This window comes from Falco biarmicus, chromosome 8 (assembly GCF_023638135.1).
Source record: "Falco biarmicus isolate bFalBia1 chromosome 8, bFalBia1.pri, whole genome shotgun sequence".
NCBI lineage: Eukaryota > Metazoa > Chordata > Aves > Falconiformes > Falconidae > Falco > Falco biarmicus.
Window position 1 is genome coordinate 15,480,783 of NC_079295.1, and position 13,411 is coordinate 15,494,193.

At 39.5% G+C, this 13,411-nt stretch overlaps 1 protein-coding gene across 4 annotated transcripts in view; it reads left to right on the forward strand.

Annotated features, from left to right (window-relative positions):
* INO80D (INO80 complex subunit D) overlaps nucleotides 1-13,411 on the forward strand; it is a 46,764-nt gene that overhangs the window by 19,014 nt on the left and 14,339 nt on the right. For all 4 annotated transcript variants that reach the window (XM_056349219.1, XM_056349217.1, XM_056349220.1 and 1 more), the window contains 6 exons: nucleotides 501-609; nucleotides 6,648-6,872; nucleotides 8,917-9,026; nucleotides 10,903-11,036; nucleotides 12,458-12,675; nucleotides 13,085-13,242. In XM_056349219.1, the coding sequence (XP_056205194.1) occupies nucleotides 501-609; nucleotides 6,648-6,872; nucleotides 8,917-9,026; nucleotides 10,903-11,036; nucleotides 12,458-12,675; nucleotides 13,085-13,242 (954 nt within the window). The remainder of the gene's footprint in view (nucleotides 1-500; nucleotides 610-6,647; nucleotides 6,873-8,916; nucleotides 9,027-10,902; nucleotides 11,037-12,457; nucleotides 12,676-13,084; nucleotides 13,243-13,411) is intronic.

A 13,411-nucleotide genomic window follows, 5' to 3' on the forward strand; every position in this document is an offset into this window, starting at 1 on the left:
GTAGATGTTCTATATCTCTGTCCATGCTGCTCTGTCTTATTGTCTTCCTGCTCTCCCTGTGTTTTGGCACAGTCAGAATATAAACAGAAATGAAAGTGGCCTATTTAGATCATATAGTATTGAAAATTCCCAGGCAGTCAGTTCTTTGTGGCAGGGACTTCTCTCTTACCTTGTCTGTAAAGATTACATGTGCTTGGTATGAAAGCTGTAGTAGTTTTCTGTGGGTGAAGAAACTGGTGATTTTTCTTCCACTGCTGATGAATAAAGAAGCCAATAAGGATTTTAAAAGGAAAATTTGACAAAAATTAGTGCATGCTATTTGTACACTGTAATGGCACTGTTACTGTTTCCTGTGTAATTGAGAATATTATACGATTTAATCAAATGTAATTACGCTTGTGACTATACTACACATTCATCTTTTGTGCCATAGGTTACTCAGAGACTTATATGAGGTAGATACACTTTTCATCCAGCTTTCATGTTTTCAATTCCCTTAGGGCTGGATTGGTCTGAAGACAGTGGAGAAGAGTTGGAGGATTCAGAGCAAACCTCCCCTTACCAGGTTGCATGGTCTATCCGAGAAACCCTCGGCTATGAGAGACATGAGTGAGTATGATTCTTTGTATTCATGCTGGCCTTGATGCAATAAATCACATAAATGTGAGCTTCACTTCAAGTGGAGTCAATGGAACCAAAGCACTTGTTTGAGTGCTTTGCTGAAACAAAAGATTGTTTGAACTCATTTGTTTGTAAGAGCTATGAAACAGCTTGTCACCTTCTGTCCCAGTTTCCACCTAGCTTAGAGGCCTTCATGCAGTGTGCTATCAGAAGGATGCATCAGGAAAGAATTCAAGCTTATTTGCCGATATTTAATAGAGTTTATTGGGATTTATTCATGAACTTGTGTGCCTCGCTGAGGAGAGGTATTTCCTGAATTAGAACCAAATGAAGGGAGTTGCTGTTGGTTTCTTGTCTTTCCTATTATTTGTGAATAACTTTGTTAGTAAACTTGCTACATTTCACTCATTAGTCCTTATGATGATTTTGCAGGATGTTGTTTTAATGTGGTTTTTTTAAGGGACATAGCATTTCTTTTCATAATTATAATTATGAATTAAGCATAATGTTGAATAAACTTCTGTCAAATAGCTGGGAGCATCGAAAGAAGTGATGTGATTGAAGCGATAAGCAGAGCAGGTGTTAGCTGCTGGTGCAGAAAGGCTTACAGTGTTCTCCATATACTGCCAAGTCATGAATCTTACAGCAGGATATAATATATGTTTATTAATCCAAATTTTAAGGTGCAAAGTTAAAACAAAGCATTGCAAGTGTAGTATTGTAACGAAACTGAAGCATGTTGATAACAAAAGGAAATTGGGGACTCAATAAGTTTTGATTGTAATTTCTGTAACGTGATTTTCTTTTACATGCAGCTGGACTTTTTGATACTACAGCTCTCTCCCATTTGTTTAACTTTTAATAAAGTCAGAGTAGTGTTGTTAATGAAACCTTATTTTTTTGGTACATGGAAATTCTGAAACTTAACAGAACTTCTTACCATCTATAAAGACAGTCCACAAGGTGAACAACAAAGCTGTATCTGTCATCAGCACAGGCACCAGGATACTAAATACTGAGAGCCTTCAGCGAATGAAAGCTTAATAGCTTTGTGAAGACTTTCCTTTTTTAAAAGAAAGGTTTTTTTCTGTTATTAATAACCATTGTTTTTTAGGGCATCAGCAGTCAGAGAGTGAACTTTCACAAACACCAGTTTTAACTTAAAGAGCACTTTTAAATAAACTGTTTTGGGAAAGCATGAACAGACTTCCAGACTTCTAAATAATATGTAATTTTCAAAGCAGATATATCTATTAAACAACTTCCCTTACACTCTTTTCTCCTTGACATTTGATCTGGTTCTTCCATAGATCGCTATTTTTTTGTCAACTTATAAAGGTCATCTTTGTGTTTTGTCTTCTATTTGTCTTAACTTCCTTTGGATTCTTCCTACTCTTTTCACATACTGAGAGAAAATAATATCTTGTCTTGACATTTTCTGTTCCATTCTAGCATTTTATGCACTTCAGTTAAACACTGTCTTAACTAATCATGATGGATACATTTTTGTATGGTACTGGCTGCTTTTGTACTTCCATCAGCCTGCCCAGTGTTAGCTCTTCAGCAGCTTTCCTAATTTTGTTTATGGATAAACATTGATAGTTCACTTGATGTCAGCCTTCTAGAATTTTAATTCCTATTCTGCAAGCTTCTGTAGAGTCTTTTATTACCTGAAATGTTTCACTTTGACACTTTTGTAGTGTGATCTGTCTGTTGCTGAAGATGAATTAGTTCAGACTGTTTCTTGGGTGATTTGATTTGTCAAAATGACTCTGTTTTACTAATCTGGTGGTGCAGACTGCTGGCTCCTACCTTAGCCAATGACTTCTTGTCGTGGTTTAACCCCATCTGACAATTAAGCACCACGCAGCTGCTCATTCATTCCCCCTGCATTGGTGTGAGGGACATAATTGAAGAGTAAAAGTGAGAAAACTCATGGGTTGAGATAAAGACAGTTTAATAGGTAAAGCAAAAGCCGTGTGTGCAGGCAAAGCACAACAGTTCATTCGCCACTTCTCATGGGCAGGCAGGTGTTCAGGCATCCTCAGGAAAGCAGGGCTCCATCACGTGTAACAGTTACTTGGGAAGACAAACTCAATAATTCTGAATGTCCCCGCCTTCCTCCTTCTTCCTCCAGCTTATATACTGAGTGTGATGTTCTGTGGTATGGAATACCTCTTTGGCTAGTTCAGGTCAGCTGTCCTGGCTGTGTCTTCTCCCAATTTCCCGTGCCCCCCCCAGCCCTATCGCTGGCAGGATCTGAGAAACTGAAAAGTCCTTGACTTGGTATAAACATCACTTAGCAACAACTAAACCCATCAGTATATTATCAACATTATTTTCACACCAAATCCAAAACACAGCACTGCCCCAGCTTGCTAAGAAGAAAACTAACTATCCCAGCTGAAATCAGGACTCTTGTTATGGCTCTGAATTTTGGAGGCTAATTTTACCAGAAAACCAATGGAGATTGTTTCCTCAAACCTTTAGATTCTGAAATCATGTACCTAAGCTTATGGGAATTTACTAACTGTTTTTCATGGTAAAACTAAAGCTTTATTTTCTCGGTTCATTTGTGTCTGAGCTTGCAGTCCCTGGGTGAAAGGGTAACTCCACCAGCTAACTCCATTCTGTCCTTTTCCATTTGACTCTGTGGAAGACAGTGGGAGGGATTCTTCTCAGATCAGTAAAAAAAGTGGACAGTTAATATCTGCATTACTGGACAGCTTGTTCTCAGCCTTTCAGGTGTGGTGGTTGTAGAGGAAATCCTCTGGCTTTCTGTTGAACTTCTTGTGTGATACTCTAGCTGCTCTTAAACTCTCAACAATTCACCAGATTAGTTTAAAATTAATGACTTAACAGTAATAAATGTTTTAGTTTGTTTGCCTTCTGGTCTTTTAATCTGTAAAATTGTTGCAGTCATCTGTGGAAACACAGGCCAAATGTTTGCTTTTATTATTTTGTCCTTTAATTTTGAAAAATAGGGTTCCTGTGCTCGCAGCATTCCAGGATGTGGTGTTTTGAGGCAGGCACAAATTTCACATTTCAGTTCAAAGAGTAGTGCAGGAATGGGCACTGGGCACGGTGCAGGCAGGGCGGCCAGCAGGGAAAGCTGCTGGGGTGGGAGGAATTCCTTGCGGAAGCAGCAGTTCTGAGGGAAAGCAGGGGCTGTTCTCTACCACAGATTAATGAACCTTTACCCCAGATGGTTCAGTTACTGGGTCTTGTAGCTTAGAAAGTACTGGAAAACGAGTGACTTTAAAACAAAGTAGTTTTTCACTTCCTACGCTGAAATATAGATAAAGTGAGTGTTTCAAGTAGTAAGTTTGAAAAGAAAGTGTGAGGATTGGAGTCCCTCCTCATACCAGCTCACTCAAAGGATCAAATACCAACACTGGGTTGTCAAAGTTGGATTTATTAAGTCCCGATAACTAGAAAAACTAAAAGGAAGAAGGGAAGGTTCTTCAAATCCCTCCTTACAGGGGGTTTTGAACTACAGGTGCTGGGGTGTCTCAGAGTAGAGAGCATGTTCTTCTGGTTCCCGTGCTGCCCTTTTGCTCTTCCTTTCTGTTGCTTCGCGCTGCCTTTGTTTTCTTCATGAACACTCAGCAACAATTCCCCAGATGGTTACACATGACACTTTTAAAGGGAAGGGTTGGGAAGAAGCATTTTGGATTATCAAAAGGTTTGCATGCACTTTCAGAAATCTTTTAAAAAATGAAATGCCACACGTTAAGTTGAACTTCAGAAGTTATGTATGCAGCTTAAGAGAATAAACTAAATAGAAGTTGGTAAACTTGTTTATGAAAGGACAACAACAAAAGTACCTTTTGGTTTCAGTACTTGTCTAGGAAAAAAAAGGGCTTTTTTAAGGTTTCTTTGAACACATAAATATGTTGTAGTTATCTTACTGGCCTGGGAACAAAATTCTGAGCAGGCTTTTAGAAACCGTTTGCCTCAGAATAAGCCCTTGTCCACTGCAGGCATGATTTCTTTCTACATCTTGTATATATGTCTTCATCTACTTTTTAAAAATGCTTTTGTAAACTGCAGTTCAAAATATTTTAGCATACCATGACTTTTTTCCTGTTCGTTTCAATGGGAAGGAAGTAAAAAGTTTCAAAGCTAGAGATATTTGCATTAAAACCACCCTTTGTACCCAAAAGAAACACGTTTTATCCGCTAAGGAATATTCCTGTCTTTTCTTAAAGTTAATTTGTAACCACATTTAAAATTAAATCTGTATGCCTGCAACTGTGTTTAAAAATCTTGGCCCAGAGCAGAAAGGAAATGCCTGAGACCTTAAACTTACCTGTATCTAACAGGTTCCATCCATGTATTTCTGTTTTCTATTAATACATTGGAAAAAGGAAAATCTATATTAAATAGTACACAATTACATTTTTTTTAAGATATTTTTTCCCCAGTAGGCATTCTTTCCTAAAAGATGTTGAAAGTATAATTTCTTTATATTTTCAATGTGAAAATATTTTAAACATGACATATGTTAAATATTTTTAACAGGCTGTATTTGCTGCTAAGCATTTAATTGCAGAGGTTAATTACTTGTAATTTCTGCTTCTAGAAAATAATCTGTGATCTGTTTTAAAAACAAAATACATAGTATGGTTGACTTTACTTACAACTTCAGAAATAATGTGCATTTGTGTCAAGGCAGCATTCGTTCCTGTGGAGTTTTTGTGGGTAGCCTTAGTGGAGATGGATGCAGTCTTTTAAATTTGTCCTGTGTGTGAACAGAATAACAGTTTCCAGAAAGGAAAGTAGGTCTTAGTCATATTGTCTTTCCAAGGACAGCTATGGTGCCTGCATTTCTGGGTCTTACTTTATTTAGTAAATATTATGGCCAGTATTTTGCATCTCTTCTGTTATCAGTTAATTGTGGTCCACTTTGCTGTTTGCAGGTTTGGATGTCAGCTGGCCAAGCTCTGCCGTCTGAACCTTGGGAGCTTTTGATTTGCTTCATTTGTTTGAACTTGTTTTCTTCCACCTGCCTGCCTTTTGTTTTACAGATAGGAAAGTTAGCAAAAAGTTTCTCTGTTCTGTAAAGAAAACCTGAAATTAAAAACTGAACAAAGACTGCTTTGTTTAGATTCAGTACATGTTCTTTGTTGCTCCAGGAAAAAAAAATAATTCTGCAAACTCGTGCTTGTTGTGGAGGACTTTTGGGTAGCTTCATGGACCTTGTTGTTTTAACAAGTCCCAGTGATGATTTTATTATGTTTCATGATTTTTACTGAATTTAACTGAATGACATGGTTTGATGGTCTTGTTGATATTTGCCTGGACATTCAGAAAGCCAAGATAAATGGGAAGAGACTTTCTTAAGCAAACAAAGAATGGGATTAGTCCTTCATCTGGTCATTGTTTAACCCTGGTCTGATTTTCCCCTCAGTACCTTTGGAGTTAAATGTGAATTTCCTTTCCATGACTGTAATGTAACTCAACCTTAACCCTGCAACAAGGGGAAAGCAGTATCAACTGCTAGCTGTGTTAGTGTGTATCTTGGTTTAGAAAGGAACACACCACCTGGCAGAGTAAAAGGAACTGGAAAAAGTCAGCGGTTTTGGTACTTGTTAGCATTTGACCATCTTTTCCATCGTGACCTTTCTTCAATAAATTTCCACTACCTAGTTCCCCACCTTTGTCCTCTCCATTAATTGCACTTTAAGAGTTTGTCTCTTTTGCCGAGACATTTACAGTAAATAAAGGTTAACAGTATAGATTTTTTTGAACAGCAGGCTCCAGACATTTAAATGTGTCAGACTTGATGATAAATTGATGTAATCTCTAATAATGACATAATAAGAAGGGTAAGTACCTTTAGAATTCAAAAGGGATCCTGCTCTTACCATTTCTAAAGCATCCCTGCCTGATTTCAACTTTTGGATTTTTATGGGGCTAGAAGATGGATGCCAACTTAACAATTCTATTAAAATGACAAATTTGCTTCCTTGGGGAAAAAAAATATACTTAAAGCCCATTTGTTTTTATTTTCCCTTCTTCAGGTCCGATGATGACAATGCAGATGACAGGAGTTCCAGGGTGACCAGACTTTGCACTTACTTTCAGCAGAAATACAAGCACCTCTGCCGCCTGGAGCGGGCAGAATCTCGTCAGAAGAAATGCCGGCATACACTCCGGAAAGCCTTGCTGCAGGCGGCCAGCAGAGAGCCGGAGCGTGCTGGGCAACTGATACAAGAACTCCGAAGAGCTACGTGTGCTCATACCAGGTCAGACCTTCCCCTGTGACTCCAGTAACCCGGGGTCTGGACAGGGTGGAGCTGGGCAGAGTATCCAGCAGCTGAAATGTTGAACCTTGAAACTGGTAGGCATGCACAAGGCAGAAAAACCATGACACACAAATGCCTGTCAGTGGAGTGAAATAAATACGGCACACAGTGTTTTCCATGAAGACAGACATTTCTCTAGCTTTGTGTTTTGAAATGTGGATTGTTTGTTCAGCAGTATCTGGGCCCCATTTCTTAAATGTCACAAAAAAAGTTAGTTGCTTGTTAAAATTTATTCTTATTAATTGATCTATGTATTTTGGCTGCCTTCAAATATCTGGTACTTTACTAAGCCCAGTTCTTTAGAAGGTGTACAGCCTGGTCTGCAGTTCACTGCTTCAATTCAGATTTTGTTTTTCAGACAGCTTTTTTTGAAAAGTCTATACATCTTCTTAATTATCTTCCCAGCAAATCAAACTTCAGCTTATGCTTTTTGTTAGATTTAACTCAATCTAACATTAAATGAAATTTGGCAACAAAATAAATATCTTCTAACAACTCTGAAGGTTACCTTCTGTGGGAATTCTTTCTAGATAATGTCAACATCCCTCCAGCTCTTGGCATACTGAGAGTTGGTTGATTCATATTTGTGCAGAAACAGAGCAAGTCTGAACCCTGACATTATGTCTGGGATATCAGCAACATCCTTTTGCTGTCATGGTTTTGCTTTACAGGATGTGTGTGTAGGGGGTAGTGGTGGGCTAACGTGAGAGGCAAGCTGGATGGAGCAGGGTACTTAAAAGTGTATTCTGGTTATGGGATGGTTTTGTTCCCAGACAGTAGGCTGTGGTTCATGATAGTTGGAGGGTTTATTGTTGGGGACACAGAGTGATGCTGAAGAGCTGCTTGGAGGTGTAATGTAGAGGTACACTACTAGTTTATGAAGTTGTGTAAATATCTCCAAACTTAAACTACAGCAAAACTTTGCCAGAACTGGCAAGCTCTTGCTTTTTTTTTTTTTTTTTTTTTTTTTTGCATTATCTTGCCTTTTATTACACAAAAAAGATTACGTTGTTTTGGGTAGACTTGCAAAGCCAGGTGTGCCTGTCATCACTGCTCTGGTTAGTTTAAGTAACCACGAAGTCTTTTCAGTTATTAAATTTTTCACAGGAGTAATATTGCTAACTAAAACTTTGCTCAGTCAAAGTGCAGTCAATGACAGAAATGGCTGAAGGAAAACAGTCAGGCTACAGACAGCTTTTTGTCAACCTAGAAAACAACATGTGCAGAGGTGAAAGTCAGCCCTGGAATCTCCAGCTTTCTCTACATGAAAGGTGACAAAGGCCTTGAGCAGGCTAACACCAAGCGAGCTGTGTAACGCTTGCAGTACTCGTGCACACTGCTGTCTGGTCGCCTGCTTGCAGCTCAGGCTCAAAGCATTGAGGCTGTTGCTGAGGAAATGCTCAGCTTTGGGCACCTGCTGGTGGATTGGGCTGTAGCACGTTGATGAAGAAGAGCTTTTACCCATGTTGAGCACGCACAGGCTCTGCCACTCCAGAGCTCAGTCTAAGTTTGTCTGAGCACATGCTTGCATGTAAGCTCTGGCGATGCTCGGCATGTTTTGTTTTATGAACAGGCTTAGAAGTGCACTTGATTGCCCATGGAGGCATACCCAATACATTGTATTCTAAAGATTGACCTCATTTTAAGCGTCACCTGTGTTGACACTCACCTACTACTGTCCTTGGCTCTGTTGCTGGGTGTTGTAATATTTAGATGGTAGTAGCACACAGCACCTCTCATTGCAATTAAGGCCCTGTGAAATAAACAATAATCCTGTTACAGCAGTCACACCTTCACCTGTCATTGACATCTATTCTGTATCCCTGTATGGAGTCTGGTAGTAGTGTGCACCTATCTGGATCGGGACACACACACGTGTGTTATAATTTTTCATCCTTCTGTGCTACATTCAATGCAATAGTTGTGCCAAGTAACGAGATTGGGTTTTTGTCTCTAAACTCCTTTATGCTTTTTTTTCTTTCAGCACAAGCCAAGCAAGGCAGAGAGATCCAGAACCAACAACCTGTTGTGGGACTTCAAAGGGAGAACAGTGCACTAACAAGGCCCTTCCATTCACCAGGCATTGTTTTCAGCGTATCCTCTTTAACTCTGTTTGAGAGTTGTGTTCAGGCGTGGAAGCTGTTCTGTTTTAGGGTTTTTTGTTTGTTTGTTAGGTCTTTGCATTGAAAAATACATTTTCACAAAGGAATATTTATTTGTTAGTGTCTCATAAACTATTTTGCTTTTAATTTGTCTGTGTGATTTGGGTCTGTAGACAGTGAAGATAAGTAGTTTGCCACTGGAATCTAATATAGTCACATTATTTTACTTTGTAAGCTGTATTTAGTGGGTGCAAGAAACCTTTACAAAAACAATCATCTTTTGCGGATGATGTACAAGCCACGTGGCTTTCAGCTTTGTTACTTTCATGCAGTTCTTGGTAGGTTCCAGTAGACTACCTACCTATGAGCGGTTTATGGAAACGAGTTTTTATACATATTATAAAAAGATGGCTTACACTGACTAGAAAGGTAGAAATCTGATACTTTGCATTGTTTGAAGAAGCAGAATAGTAGGAGTCACAGAGTCTGTATTCTAGATGCGAAAGAATTCCCAGTGCTCAGGATTTCAAGCAAAGCCTGAAGAGGGTGTCAAGAGTCAATGCATGAAGATCGCAGAAAGGAGGGAGCACATTAGATGTGAGGTTTGATTCTGAAGATTATGAACAGGCAGACTTCTGACTTGGAATACTTAAGAATTCTGTAGACTTCATCTTTTTTGTTTTTAGCTGAAGACTTGAACAAGTGACTCCTTTTGTTAAAGCTTTTGGCTTTGGTATTTTAAGTGAGTGGTGCTGATCTGTTCCAGTTGCTGTCAGACTGCAGCACCTTTTCAGTCTTTCTGGTTTGCAGATGCCTTGTTTTTGTTGGTTGATTTTTGCAGGCCCCTTAAAAGTAGTTTGCACAGCAGTTCAAAAACTCTATGAGAGAGCACCGTGCCGTGCAGCTGTGTTTGGGGTTTGCCTCATGATTCTGATTTTTTTTTTTAAAGTTTAAGTCGTCTTGCTTCTTGGTGTGGGTAAAGCAGAGACGTCAAAGCTAGTGATCTTGCATTTGTGCCTGTTTTTTCCCCTTTGCGTTTTCTTCTCAATGGAAACAGTCTCTCTTATAAAATGAACAAGCTCTTGGTTCTGACTCATCTGTCCAAGTCTTCCATCTGGACTTTTCTGCAGGTTTTCCATTTTCTTTGTCCTTTCTTTTTGTGTTCTAACATTTCTTGAACATGCATTGTGATGTTGAGGTCTCAGAACTGTTCAAGATGGAAGGAGTACTTCTAATGTTGTTTGAAAAAACCCAATGAAATATCTGTTTGATTTGCTGTAAGTCTGGAAACATTTTCACTCCTGCAAGGGATTTTTCTGAAGGAAATCTCAGCAAGCTTACAGTTGGATTTACTTGACCTTTCTGTCTGATTGCACATCTTTTTTTCAGAGGAGCAGGAAGGATCTTGAAACTTCTTTGTGCTCTAAAGATAAATGCCAAGAATGTACCTTAAAAGACTGAATTAAGAAATACTCTTTTCTTTAATGTTTCAGTATGGATTGTCATTAGTCTGTAAGGAAATAGTCCTGTTGACTACACTGTTCGAACTGCTACTATTGATCTATTGATTAAGACTCCAGGAAAAGGCTTCTTTTGGCTCAGAACTCATTAGTGAAATGGCTGCTTCTATAAAACTATCTCAGTATATAAAAATCATTAGAGAGTCTGCATGAATGCAGTTTTTCACTTTAAAAGTTGGGTTTGAGCCTTACCTAGCTTTCAACTTGAATAAGAAAGTTCAAGTACTCATTAAAAATAGCATCTATGGACAGGTAGAGTTGAAGGCTGTGATCTTCATCAGATTGATAAATCAAAGGGCGTTCCTCCATCGTTGCCTCATGTGTTATTCCTGATGCAGAAATGCACAGATATCTTATTGAACCGTTCTCAGCAGCTCTTCTCAAGTTGCACAGCCAAGTTTGCAGATGGTCAACAGTGCTCTGTGCCAGTTTTTGACATTACACATCAGACACCTCTGTGTGAAGAACATGCCAAAAAAATGGTAAGTACAAAGCCAGAACTGTTACTATTTGTCTGTTGGGATGATCAGGAGTTTTAACCCATCTTTCTATGAATTCTTGCTTGACGACTAGCAAGTTTATAACTTAAGAGCTCATTTCCCTTTATTTTTCTTAAGGAGAACATGCCAAACACTTCCAATTAGTATAAATTATGTTGTGAAAAGTTTTACATGGTTTTGAGGGTATGATAAAGCATGCATGAGAATATCCTTCACTGGAAGAAGTTTGATTCCTGTCTTGAACAGAGATAGGAGAAAATCAATGTGAGAGATCCTGTGGTCACTTTATTTGGGCTCACTCCTGGCCCTTGGATCTGAATATAGTATGAGTGTGGTATCCTAAGAACACTGCATCTCAAGCAGTCTTAGTTCCTGGGGCCCAAAATATTTTCTAGAGGAAGTGTAGATAGCAATTATAAGCATACAAATAATGGTTTTGCTACTTTATTTACCTTTTTGGTGACTGTTAGAATTTATCTTTAACCTCCTTCAGGGATCTGTGGATCCCAGAGGAAAAGCAGTGGCCTGCCACAAGTTGAGAAAATGCAGACATGAAGATGATGTCCTCTGCTCACCCACTTCTGTCCTGTTCCTCCTTCAAGGCATTAGGTGTAAAACTCCCCCCCCCCCCCCTTTTTTTTTTTTTTTTTTTGTTCTCTTGTTAGGTTGTTGTGGGTTTTTTGTTAACCGTTTTTTTCCCAGCCATTCCAATACTTGTGAATTATGGAGTTACCTGGATTAAAATGTGAGGGTCTGAGCTATACAGATTTGTATGGGATTTTCCCCCCTCTCCCAGGCAATCTTCAGTGTCTCTCTCTTGGTTTACTTCTGTAGTACATACAATCCTCTGCCATTTCCAGTATGATGGCAACTGAAAACTGGCGATGGTTTGATTTATTTTTTAATTAGTCAACGATTGCTGTCCAAAAGCAATGAGGCCTTAGTTGTTTAGCCCCATCCTTACCCTAGCCCTACAGTATTAATTCTCTTTCCTCAGTGCTAGCCTTCTTTTATGGCAGTGGGCACTTGAGGATGCTAACTTCAGCTGCTGCACACTGTCCCCATTATCACCACCTCAAAACAGTGCTCAATCTTTGATACTTACAGGAATACTGCCAAAGTTAACAATTTTGCTCTGATTTAGTTAGGGTTTGCTATGATGATTTTTAAAGTGACACTGCCCAATCTCCTATCTAGCATACATCATAATTTGGTCTGTGTGATTTTTGCCATTGGGATCAACAAGGAAGGAAGCAGCTTATTTTTTGTTACCTTGCCTGGGTGCAAGCTAGCAGTCTTTCTTGCATTACATGTGAATGTCTGTGGAATGGCCAGGGGGAAAAATCAAGGGGAGTAATGCTCGTTCTTAATACGCTCCCACTGCTATTGTTTTAATCCCAAAGGACAATTTCTTGAGAGGGGACAGCTCCCGTAAAGTTCAGCACCAGCAGCAGAGGAAACCCAGGAAAAAAACGAAGCCACCTGCACTTACCAAAAAACACAAGAAGAAGAGAAGGCGAGGCCCACGCCGGCCTCAGAAACCCATTCCTCCTGCAGTGCCCCAAGGGAACCTCACCATGCCTGCCAGTGTCTCACTGCCAGTAGAGATGCCCCACATACGGTCAGTGGTAGCCTGGCCCCAGTTGCCCACTGCTAGCTTGAACGTTGTCAGTGAGCACTGTAGAAAGGTGTGATATTGCTGTGCTGATCAACATATGGAGTGGGGCTAGAAATTCCACCTCCTTGTAACTGTTGGGAAAAAAATGCAACCACCTTGGAGTGGGTCATTTCAGATTTTAGCAGTTATTGGGTTGGATGGGTAAAATGTGTTGCTCCTGATCTTATGTATTTAATCAAAAAGCGAAGTGTTTAGCTTCCAAAAGAAACTTTCTAAAAGCATTTTTTTCCTAGATGATGGGGGTGGGGGCAAAGGTGTGGGGAAACACCCATTATAGATGGATATGCATCGGCAATTGTCATTTGGAGGAATCAGAGTTGAACGCGGGGGACTAACGGTACTTTCTGTCCAGGAGCCCCTCCACACCAGAGCTGAGTGCCGATGAGCTGCCTGATGATATCGCCAATGAAATCACAGACATTCCACATGACTTGGAATTGAATCAGGAGGACTTCTCTGATGTCTTGCCGCGGCTGCCCGATGACTTGCAAGATTTTGACTTCTTCGAAGGTACCATTTTATTTTATTTTATGCTAACATAAACACAGTCAGTGAACTGAAGAGACGAGTGGTTTCTAAAATGCATTTTGAGGGGTTGCTTGCTTTTCTACAGAGGTAGTAAATTCTAGGTAAGGAAGTGTGTATTTGCTTTATTGTTGCTTTGTGAGCTCTGAAGTAA